The sequence below is a fragment of the Cyphomyrmex costatus genome, unplaced genomic scaffold (assembly GCF_001594065.2).
Source record: "Cyphomyrmex costatus isolate MS0001 unplaced genomic scaffold, Ccosl1.0 scaffold474, whole genome shotgun sequence".
Lineage (NCBI taxonomy): Eukaryota > Metazoa > Arthropoda > Insecta > Hymenoptera > Formicidae > Cyphomyrmex > Cyphomyrmex costatus.
Window position 1 is genome coordinate 2,514,296 of NW_017279009.1, and position 25,005 is coordinate 2,539,300.

The 25,005-nt window shown below is 36.5% G+C and overlaps 3 protein-coding genes across 4 annotated transcripts in view; 1 reads left to right on the forward strand and 2 right to left on the reverse strand.

Moving 5' to 3' along the window:
- The window catches only part of Axn (protein axin), a 27,708-nt gene extending 20,020 nt beyond the window's left edge, over positions 1 to 7,688 (reverse strand). The window contains exons 1-2 of the mRNA XM_018544936.1: positions 7,609 to 7,688; positions 7,331 to 7,483 (exon numbers count right to left, since the gene is read on the reverse strand). The gene's annotated coding sequence lies outside the window, so the exon portion shown is untranslated. The remainder of the gene's footprint in view (positions 1 to 7,330; positions 7,484 to 7,608) is intronic.
- Positions 7,689 to 9,800: 2,112 nt separating this feature from the next.
- On the forward strand, positions 9,801 to 17,067 carry LOC108777970 (fatty-acid amide hydrolase 2). Of its 2 annotated transcripts, XM_018544999.1 has the most exons (11): positions 9,801 to 9,885; positions 9,986 to 10,080; positions 13,165 to 13,335; positions 13,546 to 13,765; positions 13,987 to 14,204; positions 14,746 to 14,857; positions 15,051 to 15,349; positions 15,418 to 15,519; positions 16,221 to 16,388; positions 16,498 to 16,677; positions 16,815 to 16,919. In XM_018544999.1, exons 3-11 carry the CDS (start codon positions 13,168 to 13,170, stop codon positions 16,917 to 16,919), a joined length of 1,572 nt encoding a protein of 523 aa, XP_018400501.1. In that variant the 5' UTR covers positions 9,801 to 9,885; positions 9,986 to 10,080; positions 13,165 to 13,167. The 2 variants fall into 2 exon arrangements, with proteins under 2 accessions (XP_018400501.1, XP_018400500.1); XM_018544998.1 differs by lacking the exons at positions 9,801 to 9,885; positions 9,986 to 10,080 and having other exon boundaries at positions 13,088 to 13,335; positions 16,815 to 17,067.
- A 633-nt stretch (positions 17,068 to 17,700) lies between these two features.
- jar (Myosin heavy chain 95F jaguar) overlaps positions 17,701 to 25,005 on the reverse strand; it is a 17,456-nt gene continuing 10,151 nt past the window's right edge. The window contains exons 6-18 of the mRNA XM_018544876.1: positions 24,226 to 24,638; positions 23,445 to 23,704; positions 23,162 to 23,319; positions 22,916 to 23,080; positions 22,423 to 22,646; positions 22,073 to 22,264; positions 21,015 to 21,998; positions 20,625 to 20,764; positions 20,355 to 20,399; positions 19,765 to 19,885; positions 19,581 to 19,698; positions 18,943 to 19,158; positions 17,701 to 18,183 (exon numbers count right to left, since the gene is read on the reverse strand). Of these exons, the coding sequence (XP_018400378.1) occupies positions 18,032 to 18,183; positions 18,943 to 19,158; positions 19,581 to 19,698; positions 19,765 to 19,885; positions 20,355 to 20,399; positions 20,625 to 20,764; positions 21,015 to 21,998; positions 22,073 to 22,264; positions 22,423 to 22,646; positions 22,916 to 23,080; positions 23,162 to 23,319; positions 23,445 to 23,704; positions 24,226 to 24,638 (3,188 nt within the window). The 3' untranslated portion in view covers positions 17,701 to 18,031. The remainder of the gene's footprint in view (positions 18,184 to 18,942; positions 19,159 to 19,580; positions 19,699 to 19,764; positions 19,886 to 20,354; positions 20,400 to 20,624; positions 20,765 to 21,014; positions 21,999 to 22,072; positions 22,265 to 22,422; positions 22,647 to 22,915; positions 23,081 to 23,161; positions 23,320 to 23,444; positions 23,705 to 24,225; positions 24,639 to 25,005) is intronic.

Sequence of the window (25,005 nt, forward strand, 5' to 3'; positions counted from 1 at the left end):
CCCCTCCACCCCTCCTCCCCCACCGCGTCAGCCACATCACGATCTCTCCTTCGCCACCGCCAATCGACTCCGGACGCCGGTGCGGCGCTCCTGCTTTGCTCTCTCTCTCTCTCTCTTTCTCTCTCTTTTGCTTTATCCTTCTCTTTTTCTCGTCCTGGGCCCGCTCGCTCTCGCGCCGCGCGATACGGCGGACACGCGTAATAAACACCGTGCAAAGCAACCCGGCGTTGAGTCGCCTATAATTTCTCACGGAAAATTATATGTTAATGCGCCCTTAATGGCGTCGTTCGTTAACGGGATCGCCGTCGTGGCCGAGGGAGCCCGGGGGACGACAGGAGAATACTGCGAGACTTGCTCGAGCGAGCGAGATCCTCTCTTCAGCTAAGAGAGAGAGAGACGCGGGATAAATCCGTGCTCTGAACTGGGATCGAAAATTATATCAAGTACAAAAGTCATGATGCAAGCGATTACTCTTCCTTTTTTTTAACAATTCCACGGCTAAACTCTGAAAACCATAACGTTTACGTTGCACAGTGGGATTAAAAAGAGGCACACGGCAAGGAATCGTTACGAAACTGTATAGCTTAAGATCTCGCTGTGCCGAGAGAGACAGGAAAATGTAGAAACGGCACTTGCGGATTACGGCCGGAGAATCTCGCTGAGTTTTACGAGCGTTTTCTTTTACGTCGGATGAAAAATGCATAGCTCTTTCCGAGTTTTGCCGTTTGATCGATTTCGACCGACTGTTCGAGAGAAAGAGAGACCGAGGGCAGATCACCGGTGAAATCCAGCGCCGAAACTTTTACACGGGATTAAGCGGGACGAGATTTGCCTCTTACTGATGTTAAAAGATTCAGTCAGTCGAATAAGGAGGCAATAGTCTCCGTCGACCGTCGTTTCCGGTATAGCGGTTGAAAAATTTACGTGCCGCTTTTTGCGTTTCATCCAGGTCGCGTTCGTGCTTTGCGAACCTATCTATGCGTATCTGTAATGTAATCGAGCCAACATAAAATAAAATATTAACTGTTGATCTTTAAGAGGCCGCACGAAAAAAACATTTAATCATAATCGTAAAGCTGTAAGCATATCAAATTACAATCAAAAGCGATCTAATTGTGAGTCTAGTATTTCATGTAGCGTACGATAAAATTGTCAATATCCGATTGGCTACAGAACAGAGATGTGAAAGACTTTTTATATCGTACGATACATTATCTACATAGAAATCGTAGACGATCATAGAGTCTTAAATCGTAGGAAATTGACCAATTCTAGTCGAGTATTCTCTTTATATTTGACTACAATTGGTCAGCTTTCTACGACTTAAGATTCCATGATCCTCTACGATTTCTATGTAAACGAGCCTTCAGACTTCTGTTTTTGGATACTCCATCATGATCGATATACTTACGATTTTACTAAGAACACAGAGTCTTGCATAAATGAAACAATCGAATTCCTTCTTTTCCATAAAATAAAAGACTGATTGATTTGCTTTGTCATTCTGCAATAAGCCATTATTTAAGTTTTAAGTGTTAAATCATAAGAAATTTACCAATCACAATCGAATGTGAGAAGAATAATCGACTGTGAATGGTCAATTTCTTATGACTTAATACTTAAAACTTAGATAATGGCTTATTGTAGAAGGCCTATTATGCTTTATACAAGAATATGCGCTTCAAAACTTTTTTTTACTTATTGTTAGAATGAACTATACTTTTTTCTCTCTCGGGGATTTTTTAATTAACTTAATACGATTGCAGATAAAGGGTTAATTATAATCCACAAATGATTAATAATTTTAAGGTGCATGAATTTACAGATTAACGATATATAATTATGCAAATTAACAGTATGCAGAAGATGGTACAGATACAGCTGTTACAAAGTAAGGATAATGATACCCGCTAGTAATAGCATTAGACTGTAATATACTCTATAATAACACGACATATTCAATTATTGGCAATGCTTGAGACAAAGTTGAGTTTCCATACGCACTTCAAGCAATATGTCATCTCCTATATCATGTAGAAATTGTGAATAATTGCGAATAATTATGATCATTATAGACAATTTCATGAAGACTCTCAGAATGACATAAAAGGAAAACGATTTCTAAGAAACGTTTTTCCGCTTCAAAAAAAAAAAAAAAAAAACAAATACTTTCCAGACAGGTGGCAGTTTGGTTTTTTGTCTAAAATTAGCACGATTGTGCAAAGTTGGACAAAAGGACTACGCATATCTGTTCAGAATGAATTAGCCGAATCGGGTAGTCGACGTTGAGGTATCCTTTCAAAGCTGCGGGACACCCTTGTGTTTCATTGTGCCTTTATCGGTGATCCCCTCGTCGACGCGGCACTTTCGAAAGAAGGAGCATAGCGCCCGTTCGTCCGAAAGCGAGGGCACTCGAATGAGAGCACACTTCGAATTCACCGGGCGATTAGCGTCGCTCGGCGGTTAGCTTTGCGACAGATACGCGAATCAAAGCGGTTGGAACGGCAGACGACGATGAAGCGACACACCGAGGAAGCTGAAGTGGCACGAGAAACCTGGAGGGGGGAGCAGCCGAGGAGAAACGGACAAACGGAGAACAACAGAGAGAAACTGGCTGGCGATACAGTGGCAATTATCGCAAACGAGACAGATGATATCACGTCAGAGAGAGCATTCGATACTTCCGGTCGCAGAGAGCAGCCGATACTTCCGGTTTACGTTAGAAGCAATGCGATAACCATCACGTAACGCGACGGCTGAAAACGTCAACCCTTCTGTGAATACATATTTTTTTAATATCAAGAATGTATTACGCAACTTTCATATACGTGTACAGTTTACTTAAGGCAAAAATATTACATATTTGCAAAAATTAATATTGTACACCCTTAAACGAAAAAGAAGCTAGAAAAAAATATTTTAACGCAAAAATGAATAAAGAAATTCAGATTTAAATAATTTTGAATTGACTTAAATATTTTTTATTTTTTACCATACTCGTATCTCAGAAGGTTCCCGCTAAAAATGTAAAAGTGAAAACAAAATAAAGTCTGTACAAAAAACTGTTCTTTATTGTTCAAAACATGGGTTTTTTGAGGCGTAATAAAATTTGCACAAAAACCATTTTTACCGTTAAAAATCCGATACTCCCACTGAAATAGTAAACACTTGCAGTAAATAAATAATTGTTGAATAAAAAATGATAGTTAAATCAAATTAATGATTTTTTTTATCAAATAAATACATGTGTTTACATTTAGAGTAAATACTTACAACACTATCCAAACGAATATTTATTAAAATTTAATACCTTTTCAGTGCAAGCACGAACAGAAAGGTTAAGATAATAAAATAAAATATATTAGTTGTTTAAGATAATAAGATAATTTCTCTCGGAAAATACAGCAGAAATGATATGTATTTGTATAGGTGGAGAAGAACAGATTTCTGTCAAAGTCTTCAACCGAGGGCGCGACGTCTTTGTCGCTAAAAAGAAACGTCACACATACACGCACTCGTGCGTGAGAGTAGATTAAAGGAAAGGCGGTATCTCATGAGGTCGAAGAGCCGCGACACTTTAAAAGAGATTCTCCTTTTACCAGCGCGCGGTGCGATTTCAGTGAGAAAATATTGCCTATAGACGACGACGACATTGACGGCACCGAGTGTATATACGACGTAAGTCACTTTCTTTGGCGGCCGGGCGCGTTTGCGGCAAACAAGAAACGGACTCGAGAAAAGTGGAGAGAAAGAGTGTGGGCGACACACCGCGGGCAAAGAGAAAGGTTGAGAGGGGAAGGGGAGGGATACTCCGAAAGCTTTGTGATGTCAAAGAGCATCGTTTTAGCGGTTCTCGCTGGAGAGTCTTTGATATCGAAATGGGGAGGAATTCTCTTCCTCCTCCACCCCTCCCGCCCGCCCCCCCCCCCCGCGCTCCGCCGCGGGCTACAGCAGCAGCTACTTTGTCGACGCTTCAGCGGTGTCGTGCTCCGGGGGATTCCCAAACCGTGCATCGTCGTGCGTGCCGTACCTCTTCCTCTCCTCTCCCCGCGCAGCCCGGCGCCTTCACGGAGGGTGGCCACGCGTCTCTTCCGGTCGCGTGATCCACCGCGGCAGATTTCCCCGTGTGTTATCTATTACCAGCCGGCTATTCCGCCGCCGCCGCCGCGGGAGTAAATAAAAGAGGACAGGAGGAGGCAAAAGCCCCGCGGGGAGAACGGCTCGGCTAAATAGTAATCGTCGCGGCGTTTCACAAAGCCGGATACCTCGCGCGCCGAGAATTCTCGGAGCTCTTCGATTTTGAACCCTGATCCTCGCGCTGTTTCTTACGAATTCCGTTGATCGATCGGTGGTCGTCGATGATTTTAAGTTATTTCAAAGTCTATCGGTACTTCCTCTTCGACGGGTGAATTTATGAAGTAATTTTTTGCAACACGTTACACATAGGTACTGACGTGTTGCTTTGCCATTTTTGCATCTTTGCCTTTTCTCTTTTCAGCGCCCAAATATATAGGGTGTCCCCGTATAAGTGGTCAGTTTTTTGTCTCGTGAACGAACGGAGATAGACCTAATAAATAATAATATATACATGATTCTAATTAAGCGCAGTGATCAAGTTTATCGACATCGTCGAAGAGTAGTTCAGCTCGTACTTTAGGATCCTCCTAAGTATAAACTTAATTTTCACAAATGATTGCAAACGTTTTCGCTCGAATTCATCTGATAATTCGCGATCCTTCGACAAAATGACTGCGTCATCGCGAAAATCGCGTGTCGTCGTCATCCGTATATAAGTCGCCGCGAGATACGCGGCTCGCTGAATGCTGGACCGATGGCTGCGCCAGTTGCGTGTCCCGTTTCAGATGTTAATAGGTGTTAATAGATAGACACAGCTACACGGGCAGCGTGCTTCGTCGAGGGTGCCGCTTACATATAGCGTGGTTCGGTGAAGCGGAGTGAGAGGCTTCAGTGGTGGTAGTGATGGCCGGAGGAGACGACGACGACGACGATGATGATGACGGCAACGACGGCGACGGCGATGGCAGCAGCAGCGGCGGCGGTAGCGGTGGTGGTGGCGACGAGTGGGGCAGGGCAAAGTGGAGCTCAGAAGCGGCCGCTTTGATGTAGACACGCTCCGCGACTCCTTCACGCCAATAAACTAACGGTTAGGTTAAGCCGTCTCTTTAAGCCGTAATATCATTATCCTTGCCTTGTGCCCTCGGCGCAGCACGACGTCGACGTCAACGTCAACGTCGCTTTTGTCGCGTAGCTGTGCCGCGCGCGCTTTCTTCGCTAAATGTCAACGCGTGTTGCTTCCGGAAATACAAGTGCACTGTCCGTCAGAGGACAACGATATGGGGTATGCTTTGAAGATTTCTATGGTGAGAAGCGCGGGGATGAGAGTCCGATAGAGTCGGCATAGATCAAAGTCCCAAACGGTCGGATCTCAAAATGTCAATAGCACGTTAAATGCCCGACTCTTCGTTACGCTGTTCATTTTTTCTCTCTCTCTCTCTCTCTTTTCTTTACGTCAACACAGCGCAGTCGGATACACACACGTTCTACGCAGGTTCTGTTCTAAGCCGAAAAATTCTCTTTCAAGTTCGTGACTAATGGGACACCCGGTATACGAGGCACGAGTAGGAGACCATCGACAGTGCGGCACGACGGACGCGGCGAGCAAGGAGCGGGCCGAAGAAAAAGCACCGCGACCAGTCGAAACGAAAGCACCGACCGCAGAAAACCACCGCGGCACGAGAAAACGCACGGCTGCATCCGTATCGCCGACACACGCGTTCGCTCGGCTCGTTTATGCGTTTGCGAACTTGGCGTAGCCCACTTTTATAACGAACCAAGTTTTCAAAGACAACAGCATTTCGTTCGCAATGACGATAGTACATGTCATTTTTTTTAACTTCGGATATAAAAAAAGTTTAAATATTAAAGAATCTTATCGAAACGATTTTATAATTTTAAAGCAATTCTTGTTTTGAGCGCATAATAATGAGTTTTTCAAAAATTTGTAAGTATATTTTAAGATTGTTATCAAGAAACTGTTCTTCGTTAACGATAAATCGTCTTAAAAGGAAGTAAATTGAGTTATCAATTTTCTCAGCAATGAAATGATCCTACTTATCTGTATCTATAACTTTTGAACTATAAATAACAAAATAAAGATTACGGCAGAAAAAAAAACAGCTTTACGACTATCGCAAGATTCTTTAATATGATTGAAATTGAATTTTGCAGCAATTGCAAAATGACTTTTCTTTTTCGTTGCTAAATGCAGTCGACGTTTCCTTGATTGACAATTTAATTTATCGAAAGTAGAGTATGCACTTTAAGAAGCAGGACGGAGAGCGGTAAAATAATGATGTTTTAAACGCGAGTTACTTTAATACAGACTTATGAGAAAGTCATCGAAAAGGTTCTCAAAATATTTTTATATTTCTACGTAAAAAAAACCGCATGTAACAGCATTAGCCGACAGTAATCTAATTAAAAATAATCTTGTTCATTTTCAATAACAATATCAATCAAACAAATACATCATACTTTAATAAAATATTATATACATTAATTTCATTAAAATAAATCATTGAATTAACACGATTATTTTTACTTCGATCTACCAACATTTTAATATATATATTTTTTTCGCGTAATATGTTTATCATTCATTATAGATTTTAATTATCGGAACATATTTAAAAAAAATTAATATCGCCGGATATTCTCTAAAAGTCTTTTGAACATCTCTCTCGCACGAAAAAAATGTCGCTGTATGAAAGGATGACAGTAAAAAAAGCGAAAGACGAGAGTAAAGGGCTAACACGGTGTCCAGATGCTGGAACGTTCGCGAGGAATTTACACTACAATGAACTCGAGAGATTAAAAAACCCAAATAACATCCCTCGGATTCTCAAAGAGACTCGACAAACGAACGTAAACAGAGTTTAACGCCATCGCGTCTCAAGACTCAAAGTGTAGTTTTCCCTTTCTTTCACCCTTACCTCCGGGACAGAAAAATTTATCGGAACTACGCCGGGGACGAAACGTCAAACGTAAGTAATGATTCCGACGCCGCGAAACGGAGAGAGGGTCCTTTTTCTCGTAAGGATCGAATGTGCCTCGGGTGCTTTCTCGGTTGTTACGCAGAGGTCAGGGTCAGCTATCGGCACCGAGAGAAATTGCGAGCGGCAAGTCACAAACCGAGAAGCGGCGCGGTCACGAGAAGCGGGGAACGAAGGAGAAACGGAGAGGACGGAAGCGGCGAAGGAGGGAAGAAAGCAGCAGCGAAACAGACGAAAGCAAAAGAGCAATGACTCACTCTGTATATCCGTCGGTGTTTACTGACGACGCCGGAACGACAGCACGAATTCTTGGCGACTCGGGGACGACGACGACGACTGGCGGTGTAGCCGTGGATCCATGCTCTCGCGGAGGTGTCAACTCTCCCGTACTCGCGGCGATTCGCCGTGAGCTGCAACGCGGACACACGTCTTGTTTTCTTTTCCATCTTTCCGTCCCACCTTTTCTCTCTCTCTCTCTCTCTTTCACACACACACACACACTCATTCTCTTTTGCACGCATTCTGGGATATTTACCTATATACGTATATCTCTGTTCCCCTCGCTCGGTACAGACGGATGATCTACCGTGATCTGGTCGGCGGCACTTCTTCGACACGGCGCACACCACACCGCTAAGCACACTAACGAACACACGCATTCACGCGCGACGATTCGCAGCACACGCACTCGACGACGGGAATACGACGACGGTAGGACGTGTCGTCGTCGCGCGTCTCGCTCGCGGGGACGGAAAACACACGGAATATCGACAGGGACAGAGCGCGAGGGGGACACGAGAAGCGGACCTAAGGACGGTACGGCGACTCCGCGTAACTTCGCAGGCACATCTCGGCGGTCGTCGCCATCGGTCGCTGGCTCCCGCACGAGTGCGTGCTGCGCACGCGAGCGCGCCCTCTCGGCACTCCGCCGAACCCGGTCACTCGCTCGGCCAATCAACATGACCCCCCCCCCAAAAAAACTCCCCCTCACCGTGATTTCGCGCCAACGCGGCGCCCGTCTCGTGTATCCTGCGGTAATAATTAATAAATAAAGCAGAGTTGTATGTCTTGTAAATTTCAATATTGTATTTACACGTTTTTTTATTGTTTGTTACGTCATGTTTACAACTTTTTTTATGTAGACAATACAAACAGATGAATTATTGTAATAAAGTGGATAATACAAAATACTCGATTAGAGAATTCAATTAGAGAGTCGAAACTGGTCACTTAAGTTAAATTAGTTTTAGGTCAAATAATTTTGTAAATCACTTATTTATTGTAATATATTTAGTTTTATTTTATAAGTAAATTTGTTATCAGTTTTATTTTAATTTATTTTGACTCTTATTTTGCCCTTATATTATGATTGATTATTGTTAATACAAATTACAATTGACAATAATATTATATGTACAGAAAAGTAAAGAAAAAATTAAGTTTTAATAAATATTAATATACGGCTTGTTCTTTTTTAATTTTTGCAAAATTTATACGTTTTCTCTTTTTCTCTATATACTGGAGAGAAAATGAGAATTTCCTCAATTTTAACAATTTTTTATGGCTTAACAGATTGGTGAAATGCAGAATGCGTGCAAAAGGAATATAATTCATAAATAAATGTTATTTATTTCTTAATTTTCAAGATTTTTTATAGGAATCAATTATGGGAGAAAGGAAAAGCCGCTAGTTTTACTATAATTATTGTGTGTGCGATGTAATTGCGTGTGGAAATTAAAAAATTACTACCTTCAACAGACTTGATTGTAGCTTAACAGCGTTGCGTGAAATCGATACAACGAATTTTATTAAAATTTTACTTGAAATATGTCGCCAGATCACACACATCAATATTCAAATTAGGACTTATTTTTTATTACAATCAATTAAAACGAATTTAATTTTTGATAAATTTTTAATATTTTAGCATATAAGATAAAAACATATTTCTATCTTCCTCTTTTTCATTTAAAAATCTAAGTAAGAAAACAAAATTTACAATTTTAATTTATATCATCAAGTTATAAATTTTATTTTACTTTTACTTACCTATGTAATTTATTAATAAGAACAGGGAAAATAATTATATTCTTATACAAAGAATCTCATACTAATAAGTATTGAATTCTATTTAAAAACTAAATTTGTTTTGCAAATAAGTTCTAATTAAAACAAAGAATAATTCTAATTTGAATATTGTAATATCTTAACAATAGTCAAGAACATGGTATATTACATAATATACACGTTCAAAGAAACACAAAACAATTATATATTACAAAAAAGTAATATACATATATATATATATATAATATTTAACACATCGCTTTTTTTCTGAGAGAGAGAGAATCCAAATACAATATATTTAAAAAAAAAAAATTTTTATGTTAATCGTAAATCCAAATATTAATTTAATATCCTAAACTATCAATTAAATCCAGAAGCCTTTATTGAATTAGTAATAATCGACTATGAAATATCGGAGTCGTTTAGAGAAAACGTGATGATTGTGTAACTATTGGAGAGCAATTGATTGCAATTCTAAATACATATATCATACAGATCTGTTTTTCTAACGTCTGATCGTTCGTCCTCCACACGCAACTGTATTGAGTATAACACCAGTTCCCCAGAAGGCACCCTGGAGGTCCCTCGGACTCCCCCACCGACTTTTGTTGAAATATCAAGTCGAGGCATCGTTACACTCAGTCCACTGTGCCGCGCGTCGATGGTACACGCAAACAGGGTACTATCGAAACTGGTTCAGCAGTTTGTTCAGATTATTTGACGGGAACTTCTTGCAGATTCACAGGTGCGCGATATTTTTCTTTTACGTCATGCCCAAATAAAGAAATCTTCTGTAAAGTATTTGCCACTTTATCTGGCACTTTTCACTTTTGTGCGTCTTTCAGTATCCTTGTTCAGTATTCTTGTCAGTTTGACTAAAAACTAAGGAAAAATAAGTCAACGGAATTGGCTTGAATATTGAATTGGACATAGTTTGACGGTACGTATACAATAAAACGATTTCTTATTTCACAACAGCGATCTTTCCGGCGAGCGAATAGTGATTTACTTTTAAGAGGATGGAAATATTCAGAAACAACTTGTGTCTAAGAAAAACGATGAGATTAGCTAAGTCATAAATTAGAAGTCCACGAGATATGATGTTGCCGTCGCGTTATAAATTAAGCTCAAGCACGTAAAAAAAAAAATAAGAGACGTCTTTTTTAATTTTTTTAAATTTTATTTCAAGATTTTTTTTTATATTTTAAGATTACATTTTTCGTTTTGTGTTTGATCTACGTTATCACGGACGCATGATAACGATAGATAATAGATATATGCGGGAAGCAAATAATATATTAAAAAACGTTATTGACAATGACATTGAGAGCATGGAAACATTATTAGCTTAATAATGATGTGTGTACATCCATTTCTATTAATAAGTGAAATACGTTTTTACTAAATTCTTTTTATACCGCAAGTTACGCTATGAAAATGTTTTAAAAAAAAGCAACCTTGTTTGATTATCATCGTTCTTGAGATCATAAGATGCATGTGTCGCATCGTTTATCTTATTAAGGAGCATCAATTACTTTCGTCTCTGTACAGAAGAAACAAACAGAAAAGTCTAAAAATAATTTGATTGAATCGTTAAAATAATTGTGTAGCTGTAGAACGTTCAAACGTTGACAAACGTTGCAAAAAGTTGACATTCTAACAACTAGTTCAACCTATCATTATTTTAATGGTCGAAAAAGGTTATTTTCATATGTATCTAGCTATAATTTCAAATACCTCAATATTTTTCCATGTACAAAATATACTGTAGAAAGTAAATTAGGTATCTGGTGCAAATATTCCAAAACATGATAAGATAAATATTTTCGTTCGGATATTTCGAATAATCTGAACAATTATGATATAATTATCGAATATATCAATATATATCAATATATTTAAGAAGAATTATCGTTTATATTTGTTGAGTGATATGTTTACCAGGGCATTCTTCTATCGAGCTGTGATTAATTTTGCGCCGTTTAACTTTTTAACAAACACTTTAGTAACACATTTATTTTATTTCGGAGCAAGCACTCTTTGCTCTGCATTACGTCAATGCGTAATAATTTAATGATGTTTATTGGAAATTTTACTTTGGTGGTATCGTCTCTTTCTGTGCAAAGTATCTGAAAGCTGCCATCGATTAAAAAATTATTTATTATTTTACAAGAAACACCGTTTATTTCAAGTGGTAAATATAATTGATTTAATTACAACGAACTAATAAAGTTTAATTGCAACAAATTATAATGCAAATTATATTACACATGAAAGCAAGCGTTTTCCTTAATCGCGAAGAGCACGCATTATCTACAAACCCTCGTGCCACTTAGGGAAAGGTGAGAAAGCTGACGACTGCGTGATCTGAAGAATCGAGTATTTAATCTTTTGAAGTAATTTTCACACTAGATAAGAGTAAATGCGTTTTCGATGCAGTGAGGCTCTGTCGTAAATGTTGAAACAACTTGAGTGAGGATCGCGCTGAATATCGTTGAGCGAAAACTCTCTTTCTACGTTTGTGATGAGGAAATCGTCATACATGCCACCCCGTGCGAAAAGAATTGAATTATTCAAAATACTCGATAGATTAGATACTCGACAAGATAGATTCTTGTGCGCATATTTCCGGGTTTAAGATTTTAATGTACGTCGTGCAAGATAATTTTGAAGTGATACTTGACCAAAGGGCAGGTCGCATCTGTTAATTTATACTAGCGTTAGTCACTCCTTCCTTCGCAGAAAATATCGTCGTAAACAGCGAAAAAGAGAAGACTTTATTACCGCGTTAAAACGTTAAGGATATCTCCTTAGAGATAGGCGCGAGAAAACGTCAACGAAAAATTGAATGTAAGATATACGTATACACACACACACACACACATATATATATATATATAAACCTGACATTTATTTATAATAAATTTTCACTCAACGAAAATATGACATTTAAATTAAATTAACGGTTTTTGTATTAAATGAATAATTATATATTTACATTTAGTAAATATTGTATTTATTTAGAACTATTCAAACAAATATTTATTAAAATTTTGTTTTTTTTCAATATTTAAGTCGTATAATTTAAGCAGAACGCAAAATCATTATGATATTAAAATTATTTCAAATAGCTCTAGAATGATTATTAAGAACCTTTTTTTCAATCAGTCATAATTTATTTTACTATTATTTTAACGTTGATGTGTTGTTCTTGAGAAACGTTGCTTGAGAAACGTTTTCAATAATTCTCATAGCTGAGATAGCACACGGCATCTTCACATATTATTGTTTTCATTAATAGTCAGTAAGACATTGGAGACCGTCATACTAGCTTAGTTTGTAACGAGAATTAGTGTAACGAACACGTTCTATATTTAAACTTGGAAACGAGAGATTAGATAAAACAAACGTTTATATACTTAATTTTGTATTACTTTTGTGTCTTGAATTTATTTCTGAAGTTACGCCAATATTTTGTGTGTACGTATATGTATAACTTTAATATGAATTTAAATAACAAAATTCCATGGACGAGTCTTTAGAACGAAGGAAGTGACGCAACGAACTTGTTTATTTATGTTACAAATGCGAAACGCGTACACATATATAGTTATTGGCTCCAAAATACCTAATCGCGACCCATTGCGAAAGAAGTTACATTGTTATTCAATGATCCATGCACGTCGAGCATGCGATAGACTTATGGTTTATCCGAAGCTCGGCGAACCGTGACGCGAAATTTAATGCGAAATTCAATAAGACCACCTACTAGTATCGCTAACTATGCCGATATGCGATGTGTCCATGACTATAAAACTCCTTACATAATGCTAATTTCTGCCGTTATATGTTTTACTGATTAGCACATTGTTTTCAAACATATCGGTGCATGTATACGTATATTGGAACGCGTACACAGGCATTTCTTAAATTCTTAATCAGTAAAAACTCGGTTGAGCTGAATTTAACTGTTTGTCAAATTAATATCAATTGACACATTAAATGAATGCTGCGTACTTTACAGACAATGTTGTGGAAAATACGTATAGTGTTCAGTATCCTAAACGTTATATATGATGTATTTCGTCCGATCTTGTTGTTTCTTCGCAAGAAACCACCGAGTATACCACCCATAACTCGTTCCATATATAAGTTGAGTGCCACGAAACTCGCTAAAAAGATCAGAGAAAGAGAGGTAAGACATTTACTATATTTCTATAACAAAGAATCTCCCTGTATACAGTTTTAGCTATAGTTTTTGTCGTTTTGTGCTTACGTTGCTTACGTGCCATGTGATTACTGCAAATTTTATTTGACTTTTACAATTTGTTATACTTTATAACATATAGAAGAAAGAAAGTTAAGAAATATAAATACACAATTTTTTAATATATTTAAAAAACAGATTACGAGCTACGAAGTGGTGCAAGAATATATAACGCGTATTAAAGAAGTAAACCCTTTCTTAAACGCCGTTGTCGACGAACGATTCGCTGACGCGATAATTGAGGCGAAAAATTACGACGAACAGTTGAAAGACGGCAAATTTGATATTAAAACTTTAGAACAAGAAAAGCCGCTTTATGGCGTTCCAATTACTATCAAGGAATGTTGTGCTGTAAAAGGTAAGAGTAGTTCCTTGATATTTGTTGCTTCAACATTTTCATCTTCACATTTCAAAGATTTCGAAGAACATGTACATATAAAAATGTACAGAAAGAAAAGACGCTTGTATAAATTACATCAAATATACATATATTACAATTTCATTAAATACATTGAACGCGATTTGTAAAGAATTTTTTGTGTATGAAGTAAATAAAAGTTTGACTAACTATGATCGCAGGCTGTAGTCATACAGGTTGCACCTTGCCTCGCAAAGGAATAAAGGCGGATTACGATGCCGCAGTTGTCGAGATGCTCCGAAATGCCGGTGCGATACCATTGTGTGTCACCAACACGCCTGAGATGAGCAGTGGTTATGATAGCGCTAATCTACTGTACGGCCGCACCTACAATCCTTATGACACTAGATATTCGGCTGGTGGATCGTCCGGTGGAGAGGTAATTCAGCTCTAATTATTAAAGATATGAGAATTGTTTAAAATTTTTGAAGAAAAATTTATTGTCCATATGAAGTAGAAGAGTGATAGAGCGAAAAAAAAAATAACACAAAGTGTTATAAAAATAGAAAACATATTTTTGTGTGATACTTTCTGTATAATTAGTCAATTAGCAATTAAATTAATATTATTGACACTATGTTTTACCGCGGTTTCGAATGCACAACTTCGGTCAATATCGAAATTCTACGCGATTCCAATTCTTACGCGAGCGAAAGATACGTTGTTGTTTATTACTCATTACTGACTTTCGCTTAGAACACTTTCTTTCCCGGAACACTTAGATGCACCATCATGCGATACCATTCGTTTGGAACTAATATAAGATCAGGTTGTCTCGAAATTTGCGAATTAAAACACATCACAACAGTACCCCGTATAATAGATACGTAGATAAAACGTATATAATTTCTGTTTCAAATGATACAAATTGATTTCTTTCAATAAAAAGAAAATAATGTTTAAATAAATTCTTGTTTAAGGGTGCATTACTTGGAGCAGGTGGTTCCGTAATTGGAATTGGCTCAGACTTGTGTGGTTCCATAAGAATACCTGCTTTTTTGAACGGCATTTTCGGGCTCAAACCCACATCTGGTAAATTAATCTTCTATAATATGTCAGTATTCCCGTTGTGATCCACTGATAGACTTGAATCTTTTTATTATTTTAGATTAAAAAACCTATTACTAAAAGAAAAATATTTTACAAGTTCGCTGATAAAATGACGAATTAAAGTAGCTCTCGTGTAGTTATAATATTAATCATATTCTCTTTTTTTTTTTTACAGGAATCATTCCGACTAATGGCCATTTCCCACACACCGACGACAAACACTTTCATAAGTTCATGACCTTCGGCCCGATGACTAGGTACGCCGAGGATCTTGGTTTGCTCATGAGAGTGATGACATCGAAATGCAATCACGACCTGCGTTTAGATGTGCCGGTGGACCTAAAGCAAATAAAGATCTACTATCGACAAAGTTTGGACAAATCGTTTGGTGTATTACCCATGTCACAGGAAATTGAGAATTGCGTTCTGAAAGCTGCTAATTATTTCACACGACATAATATTCGTGCTGAGAAGGTACAGTGTTTGCAGCCGGTATATCGGTACGCACGCAGGATTTAACGTAAGTTAACTTGACATTACAGTTACCAATCAAGTGGCCAGAGACAATTACCGATATTGTATTAACGGGATTCTTGAATATAAAAGAGCCCCCTCAATTGCTGCTAGATGCGAACAATCCTAAGGTATAAAAGATGCAGAATGCACGAAAATCATTATATTATATAGTTTAAACTTAAGTTTGTTTCATAATGTGTTTTTTGCTACGTATATTTCTTGTTTCTTCCTTTTTTCGTTAACTTTTGATATCGGACGATAGAAAACAAAAAACTGAATAAGAAGCAAAAAGACGAGATATGAAAAATAGTAAAAAGCAAAATATATATTGTAGAATAGGATTTGTAACTCCTAATGATAGGGTCAGTACTATTCTATTGTCATTGCGTAGTTTCTTTACCATATATAAAATCCACGTAAAGACAATGTAATATGATATCGTTGATATCTTTAAGAGTTACACAATAGGAATATAAGGAAGATTTTAATGACTTTAGCTAATTTTCCGTACGTGAAAGTCACATCACGTACGTGCCCTTTTCATATCGCACTGAAAAAATGTAGACATATTTCACTGTGAGATATTACGATAGAGATATTGCAGCCTCCTAATGCAGGATTGTCGCAATGTTGCTTCAGAAGCGGGATACGTCACTTAATTTATCAATGTTGCGAGAGATGCATAAATATTATTATTAGAATTTAAATATCGGAGAAATAAAATATAAATTATTATATACAGTTACATTAGATATACAACTATAGATATAAAAGGTATATATATATATATATATGCTTCAATTTTGTTATCGATTTATTATTGTCGCAGAACCATAAGAATGCAAACATTGAAATGGTGAAAGCTCTATTTAATCTGTCGCAACATACAAAACAGCTGATATTCTTCACTATACCGTTTGAGACACATTTTCCATTCACGGATTCAGAGATATCGCATTACACGAAACATGCAGAGGAGATTCGACAAAAACTGCTGGTTAGTATTCTGGAAGTCTAATACAATTATCGTGTCTGCAGTATGAGTCAATTCTGCGCGTTAACAGTTTTCTATACACTTCCGCTTTCATCTTTCATCTGTCCTATAGGATCTATTGGGAGACAACGGTATACTTATTTACCCGACCTTCCGAAAGCAATTTCTTCCGGAGCTTGTGATATTCGAAATGATATCCGTTTCGAACTGTGGGATATTCAATATTTTCGGTTTTCCCGCGATGCACGTTCCGATGGGACTTAATCACGAGGGGATGCCCATAGGCGTTCAGGTAAATTTCAATTAATTAATTCAGTTTAAATAACAGAGTTTTCTTTCTGCCTCTTGCAATGGAAAAATCTAAAATGCATATGCATGAAATCATAATAAGATATTTCATTTCTTGTTAATACGTATATAAACTTATAGGTCATAGCAGCGCCTTATCAAGACCGTCTCTGCCTGGCGGTTGCAAAAGAATTAGAGATAGCGTTTGGTGGCTGGGTACCACCATCAGTATCAATAAGCGATTAGTAGATGCCTTAAAATTTTTTGTAAATAAATTATACTAAGTTGGAAGTTGTATTTTTGTAAAGACACAAATAGGGAGAATCTTTAATACTAGCAATAATACTAGCAATATTCTGAAAAAATAAACACAAATCTGTATAAATCTGAAAAATCCGCATACAAATCTGAAAATATGAAGTTTCGAAATAAAATGTGTATGCTCTCTACTCTCTAAAGATTTATTAATAATAAGTTTGTATAAATATTTATTAATATCACTATGTGTAATTATAATATGTGTGTAACAATACGTGAGAATTCTAATAAATCATCTGGATGAGATCACTACCGCTTTTAATAGATACTACTCAGCATTAAATCTTTGCAAAATTTAATTCGACATATATTACTTTGTTGATAATTATTCAGTTTGTACAGTATAACTGATAGTATAAATTATTTTTTGTCCGTTTTTTTCGTATATTCTTTATTATTATTTTTATTCCAAACGACTTATGTACTAAATATCATCATTAATAACGTAAACTTGTTATTACATCAAAATTATTTTTATCAAATTGTTTAATCAAGATTATTTTTATAGCTTGCAAAAATATATGCTAACAATGCATGAGCTTAATGTAAGGAACCACGATATATCTTATCTACTTCTGCTCTTGTTTATAAATAGAGAATGCTTCAAAATTGCGAAACTTTATTGCGAAAAAAAGTAAGTTGCAATTACATATCGCGCATATTTTTTAAAGTTATTATATAATTCTCTCCAATTATTTAGTATAAAATTATATAGAATACTGATAAGTCAACAACTGCTAGAATCGTTAAAAGCTAGATTTAAAAAAAATAGGAATTTTAGTTTACGATAATATATCGATGAAGGAGTTCTTCGACTTACGTAACTATATGACGTAAAATGTAATTTACGATACAAATGTATCGCCTGTGCTGTAATGTACAAGGCACATCTCGCAAGGCACAGAATCGCCGATGTATTCATCGGACCTACGTAAGATACGTAAAGATAACAAATTTCCGCGCTAATTTATGCGGCGTTTCTTTCTTTGCGCGACGTAACGCAGAAGTATAATTCTCCCATAGCTGCGTCGCGAATTTCTTCACTTCTTGCGATCGCACGGCGCTATATATGGTTTACCGCCATATTTTTCCCACTCACGATTGAATTCATGTTCTAGAACCTCGGCACCGCGTTTCCTCGTTAATCCAGTCTCATCTAGACTTAACTCGCACATTTGCATATCGTCAATGCCTAACAAACAAAAAATAATTCTTTGAAATGAAAATTAACATAACACAATGAATATGTGTATAAAGTAATATCTCATACAAATCTGGCAAGGGCATTTCTGTCAAAGACATTGTGAAGTTACAAAAATATCGATAACCGCATTAGTATCATGTGAATAAATATAAATAAAAAAATAATTCCTAGATTTTACACTTTTTATTTCATATATTTCATTTATTATATTATGAATAAAAAGATTAATTAATTAAAATAATAAAGGGCAAAGAGCCAATAATATACTAAAATTAAAACTTTAATATTAAAACATGTAGCTACAAATTAACAGACGTTTCGACTCCGGTCGGGTCATTTTCAATGTTACAATTCTCAAAATTACAATTTAATACAAATATATTATTAATACAAAATTCGTTATCCTATAAAATTTGACAGTATATCAGTTCGTATTCTTCGTGCTTTGAGATAATAAAATGAAAATTCGAATGTCAGATAGTATAAAATATGGTATTCTAAAAAAATTATTCATGAGCATATTTAAAAATAATTAGTCGTGAGAAAAATGAAATAAAAAAAAAGAATAAAGTTAACATTATAAACATATACTTAGTCAATGGAAGAGATTAATCGTTTTTATCTGAATTAATTGTTACTCATTGCCTTTCGGAAAATACACTATTCAAAGCATTATATTTGCAATGCAGAGTGTTCGTCGCATTAACATAACAAATACATAAAAATAAAAGCGTTATGAGATTTTACCTGCCACGAGGAGTATAGGCGGTTTATCGGGATGAAGCTCCATTTGCCGTGCCACATATTGACCGTCAAAGTGCGCGTACCACCATCCTCTTTTGCCTCCACCATGCGTGTTGTCCTGTTGCCCGGCCGCAGAGGAACGAACGAAAGGAATTCGAAAATATCTCTGAGACGACTCAACTATCTGTTGCTTCAAAGGCGTTCTTGGTGTTTTCGCAGCTGGAAAACGATATATCGATTTAAAATTATTGTTTTCAGATCACAGATGGCGATAGATATTTTTCAGTCATCACCTATTAGTCTATTGTTAATTAATTTATTAAGAAGTGTAACATAAAATCTACTTTATAAAACTCTTATAATTTCACACTGTTGAATTGACCATTTGATTATTTTTTTTGCAAGATTTTTATAAAACTGCTTTAATATTCTATTTTTGGCAATAGATGTCTAAGAACCTATGGTGCAAAAGGAGGATTTTAAATGCTAATTTTAAAAGATTATATATATAATATATCAATATATACATTTTCAACAAAATTTTTTCAATAATTATAGATTATTCAAAGAGCCATTTATTAATTTAATTACAATTAACACTACTTTATTATTATTAATTTGCAGTGATTGTGATCATTTACCTTCTTCCATAATGGACTTTGGCGCTCTCTCATTTTCGTCCATAATGGTTCTCCTGCGGTTTCTCGCCTTCCAAGCGTGATAAACTTTCAGTCTGCGATGAAACTCATGACGACAAGCCTGGAATAAGTAATTTTAAATAAAAAAAAAGTTACGGTTATGTAACCGATATGCATGTATACGTACTTCAAGTAACTCGATGTCGCAGGACGTATTGATTGCATCTCGCAGCTCAGAGTACTTCCACTTAGACAAATCGTACTTCTTGTTGCTCATAGCCGCCTGTTGGTTACGTACCTGCTCCGATCTACGCCAAGAACACATACTCATAAAAAATATTACGTAATCACGGTTTTATAACATTCCGTAACACAGCACTTTAACACTGGAATATACCGTGCATTAAGGCATATGATATATTCGTTGGCATTAGTCAACAAGAAAGTTAATGCAAGCTGAAATTAGTGCATCGTGCGGTTCAGTGTGAGTAAAAAAAATCTACACAAAAATCTGAAAGTGTTAAAATAAATCCCACGATTAATAGTATGCCTAGAAATGTACATGGAATCATTAATTTTCTTTGACAGATTCTTCAAGAAATTACTTTCTTTGACAGGAAATGATTTATTCGCGGAATAAGTGTTATCGAAGGATCGGTCGATGAAAAATGAGTGTGGATCACTGCGTGTGTGATGAGGATTATTAATTCATTCGAAAAAAGGAATCTCATTAGCAGTTAGTCTTTAGCACGAGAAACCCGAAAAATTATACGGTACCTGATTAGCCTGTTGTTGTTCATAGGTGCTCGTACATCGGAGCCACTGCGTCAATTTAAACAACAAAATAACATCTTATTTCTGTTTTAACAACGTTCTTGATTTTTCTCATATTTTAACCGTGTTTAAAATTATATATCGATCAATATATCGATGAAATACAATTAAATTTCAAATTACAACTGAATCGTAATTTTAATAATTTCATAATTTAGAATTCGTTTATATTTCTGTTCGTGTCAATTAATTAATTAATAAATAAGATTTTACCTTCGTATAGGCGGCGGAGAATCCTCAACTTGTCCATTCGATTCTTGAGCAAGCCTGACCGCCAATTCGTGATCTCTTCTTTCTTGCTCCAATAATTCTCGATATCGACTCTCTTCCATAGCTTCTTTCTCTAATTGAGTCTTTAAATAATACAGAAATAGAGCACACATATATTAATAATTATTTATAAAAACTGTCAGACAATTTGTCAATTTTTCGGTAAATATAAACATATAATTTTTAATATTTATTATTTCTTGAATTAAAAAATATGTATTTATAAGCACACAAAATAAAAATATATAAATACCTTGTTTATAACAATTTAGATTTTTAAACTAAAATTTACTTGTTTATAAATTGATATAATCGCACAGAAACTCAACGAACCTGAAGAGCAGCCGCGGTCTTTTGATCCTCCTCCTCCTGTTTTCTCCTCTGTTCTTCTTCGATCTTCCTTCTGGCTTCCATATCGAGTTTTTTCCTCCTGTTCTCTTCTTCTTCCCTCTTCCTGCGTTCCTCCTCCTCCTTTCGTTTCTTCTCTAGTTCGAGCTCCTGTTGAATCTTCCTTAGTCTTGCCTGTTCCTCAGCGACTTTCTGTTGCTTTACCATGTCTTGAAGAGCGGCCATTTGCTTATTCACTTGATTTACCAGAGATGTGTAAAGACCGTCGATCTCTGTCGGTGCAATTCTCGGATTGTTCTTGATTTTACGTATAGCTGCCTCTAGATCGTCATCGAGCCTCTTCATATCTTGCGTCGATCTCTCCCGATTCTTCAACTGATTCGCCGTCTCCTCCATTCGTGTCAACTGCTTCCGTAGATTCTTGATTTTCATAATACCGCGGAAACGTGGTCGATGCTGTTTCTTTGCGATGTACATCCTTGCCGTTTTCTGTAACACTATCAGGTGCTGTTGTCGATAGATGATCTTGTTCTTCAGCTTGATCACCGACAATGCACAGAACTGCAGCTTGTTCCAGCGCGACTTCAGCAACCACTTCTTCACGTTGGCGACTAGCTTGCGCAGATTCTCCGGATCGGACTTCATAATCCGGTCGAATTCCGCGAACTTGCCCGGTTTGAAGAAAACTCGGGTGATACCGAACTTGAAGTCTTTCTGGTTCAGCTTTAGACTGTGCAGCAGTGCCTCGCAAAAGAATCTGGGATCGAGCTTGGCGAGTTCCGGCGGCAAGAAGGACTTGTACATATTATAGAGTTCGTGGAAAGGCACCCGACTAGGATATCCGTGCTCCATCAATTCCAGAACCGACGTCATTCCCGAACAGCGTAGTTGATTCATAATGCTGTTGCCGTCGAATTGATGCGCCACCATATCGCTATTTGGCTTGATGCATCTTATAAAGTTTGTCCCCTGACAAAATTCAAATAGACATTGTAAACAAAAAAGATAGGGCAAAGTGTAAATTAAAAAATTTGTATTTTTACATTGCTCTTTAACTTGTCCATAAGTTCGCCAAGCTGCGTTTTGAATTTACTGCCGACACTGATAAAGGTGAGTTTTCCTTTTTGCAACGAATGATTGGCAAACTGCGTCCTGAGGAATTTGTTCCCACTTTCCTGAATAAGCCCTTCCAGGGAGGCGTGCAGCGCATCGTTGTTTTTTTCAATGAACTGATTCTGTAGAAACAAAATATAAACTCACAATTGCATATATATTTTTTTAGAAAAATTCTTCTGGATGTAAAGTTTCAAAATGAGTCTAAAAAATCAGGAGTATCTTTGAAAACTGCATTTACGATTTTATTACTATGTTATTTTGTGGGCAATTTCTTTACCGTTTGATAGCAGACACCGCCGGCGTAATGGCGAATCACGAAGCCCTCATCGTCTCGTAATTCTCGATGAGCCTTCAATCGTGACGTTCGTGGTAAAGTGATGCGGAAGTGATCATTCCACGCGCGGTGAACCTCGTTGGTGAAATGCGCGAAACTGTGAGTCGGCAGTTTCGACTCCTCGTCCAGCAGGAAGAAGATACCCGTATTCTTCGATTCAATTAAATCTGAAAGTTGGCGTGACACGCGATTTATTTTCAAAATCTATAAGCGGAAATACTATTTATCATTTTATCCACGAAATGTTATCTTAAGAAAATTTGTGAAAACATTCGTTTGAGTAAAAACGATATAGCATCTTCTAAATTATCTTTATATGAAACATAATTAGATAATCTACATAATTCATTAATTGATAATTACACAATTTGTTTCATTTTAAGGAATAAATGCTAAAATTTTTGATTCTGCGCTTTATTATTTTAATTTCACGCACCGATACAATCCTGATTATCCACGTAAGAGATTTTTGGAACGTTTAAGGACTCTCGGGCGTAAAGCTCCTGCTCGTACTTCAGGATCCGCTCGTTGAAGAACTGCTGAAGTTTCTCGTTGCAGTAATTTATGCAAAACTGCTCAAAACTGTTGACTTTGAAGTATTCTACGTACGAAAAAAAAAATTGTTGCTATTGTATTCGCTTTTATGTAAAATGTTCACTGATTATAAGAACATTTTTCTTACCAAATCCTGCAATGTCCAGCACGCCGATGTAGTAACTTGAAGCCTTGAAAGGTATGCTCTTGTTAATCCGCGCGACAATGTGATCGAACAATTTACTATAAACAGCCTTGCCCAGAGCGTCCCTAGCGTTATGGGCTTCGTAAACTTTCAGAGGCACCCTGTTGCAATTAGACAAATCAGTAAGAGTAATAAAAAAAAACCGCATTGCAATAAAAAATTCAAAAGATATTTGAATCGAAAAAATAAAAAGCAGGATATTATTTGAAATCTTTGTGTATCTCACATGATGACGGTTCCTTTGATACCACCCCGACTGGTTTGCATCACTTTCGAGACTAGAGCTTGTCGCAGCTCTTCGGGATCCACCCCCAGTAACTTTGCGGATATCGTTACCGCTTTTCCCGAGTCAGCAGTTATTCTACAACCGCCTTTCGTATCCTCCGGATTGTCCTCGAACATAATGTTACCGAGATGTAGTACCGCAGCCACCATCGTGTAGATCTCCATGCGTTCGGCATCCGTCAAACCGAGTCGGGTAAATGCCTTTAATATTATAAAAATAATAAAGAAAATATTAGCGCAAATGTATATATAAGCAATTTAAAAAATGTACTAACAAATGAGAATCAAGCGACGGGGTAACGTCGCGACACGCCAAGTGTATAAAATAAAAATATAAACGTTTAACATGATCGTTTGACATCGAAAATAAATAAGAGAAGACAGTATCACAATATATACATATATCGATTCAATTTTAATTTAATTACTTTCAATTTTAAAGTGGCTAATTGAATGCATACAATACATATGTATGTATAAGTGCAAAGAAAGTAAAAAGGAGATATTATAATATTAAGTTGATTATGAATGAGTACGATATAATATCATTATTTTTTAATATATATGTAACTAAAGTTTAATTGTAAGTGTTGTTATCATAGGCATTAATTACATAAGAATAAGAGAAGAATAGCATAGAGAGTCTTTCAACTGTTTGAAATCATATGATTTATCTGCCGCTGGAAAAAATTATGTCTTTGAAAAAAGTTTCAATAGTGTACCTGATCGATGGCATTAAACCCTTCAACATCATCCAAAATAGGATCGTGGAGGCTACCCTTTTGCGTTTGCTCGCGACTCTTCTGCGCCTCGTTCAATCGTTTCTCCGATCTTGCGTTGCAAAAATATTGAGTGCAGCCGTTCCTCAGATAATGAAAGTCATCCGGCTTGGTAATCCCTAATTTTGCGCGCAAATCAGCCGATGCACCAGCGCACATCATGTAGAACACATGATAGTTCCGCTCGTCCGGGCTCTGCAGGCACACCCTGGACTTCTCCAGCAAGTAGTGGGAGATGTATCCGCCGACCACCTGACACTTGGCATCGAAATGCACCTCCATAAACTTGCCGAAGCGTGAGCTGTTATTGTTGCGCTTCGTCTTCGCGTTACCGAACGCTTCCAGAACCGGAGTCGCTACGGATCAATCGTAACAAAAAATACGTCACAATCGATTTCTAACTTGTCAAACCGTAACACTGAATAAACAAGAAGGACAAACGTCTCTTAAAACACATTACTTAGTTTGCGTACATTTTTTATATGTAATAAAAAACCATTTAATAAAAATATTATATATTTAATATATTTGATTATATAGTTATTCTATTAAAATATATTATCTAACTCATGCATACACATACTTTACATAATATTTTATAATTAGCAAAAATAATGTTGTATACATTTATTATATTTTTCGCTCTAATTGGCTCATTTTCCGAAAAGTTAATAAATTTCGAAGTCTGAGATTATAAATATAAAAAAAAAAAAAAAAAAAACA

Excerpts from the sequence above, each read along its gene's own strand:
- LOC108777970 (XM_018544998.1), top strand. The coding sequence starts at position 13,147 with ATGCTGCGTACTTTACAGACAATGTTGTGGAAAATACGTATAGTGTTC. Across the intron at positions 13,766-13,986 it reads GGAATGTTGTGCTGTAAAAG|GCTGTAGTCATACAGGTTGC; the intron begins GTAAGAGTAGTT and ends CTATGATCGCAG. Across the intron at positions 14,205-14,745 it reads GTGGATCGTCCGGTGGAGAG|GGTGCATTACTTGGAGCAGG; the intron begins GTAATTCAGCTC and ends TTCTTGTTTAAG.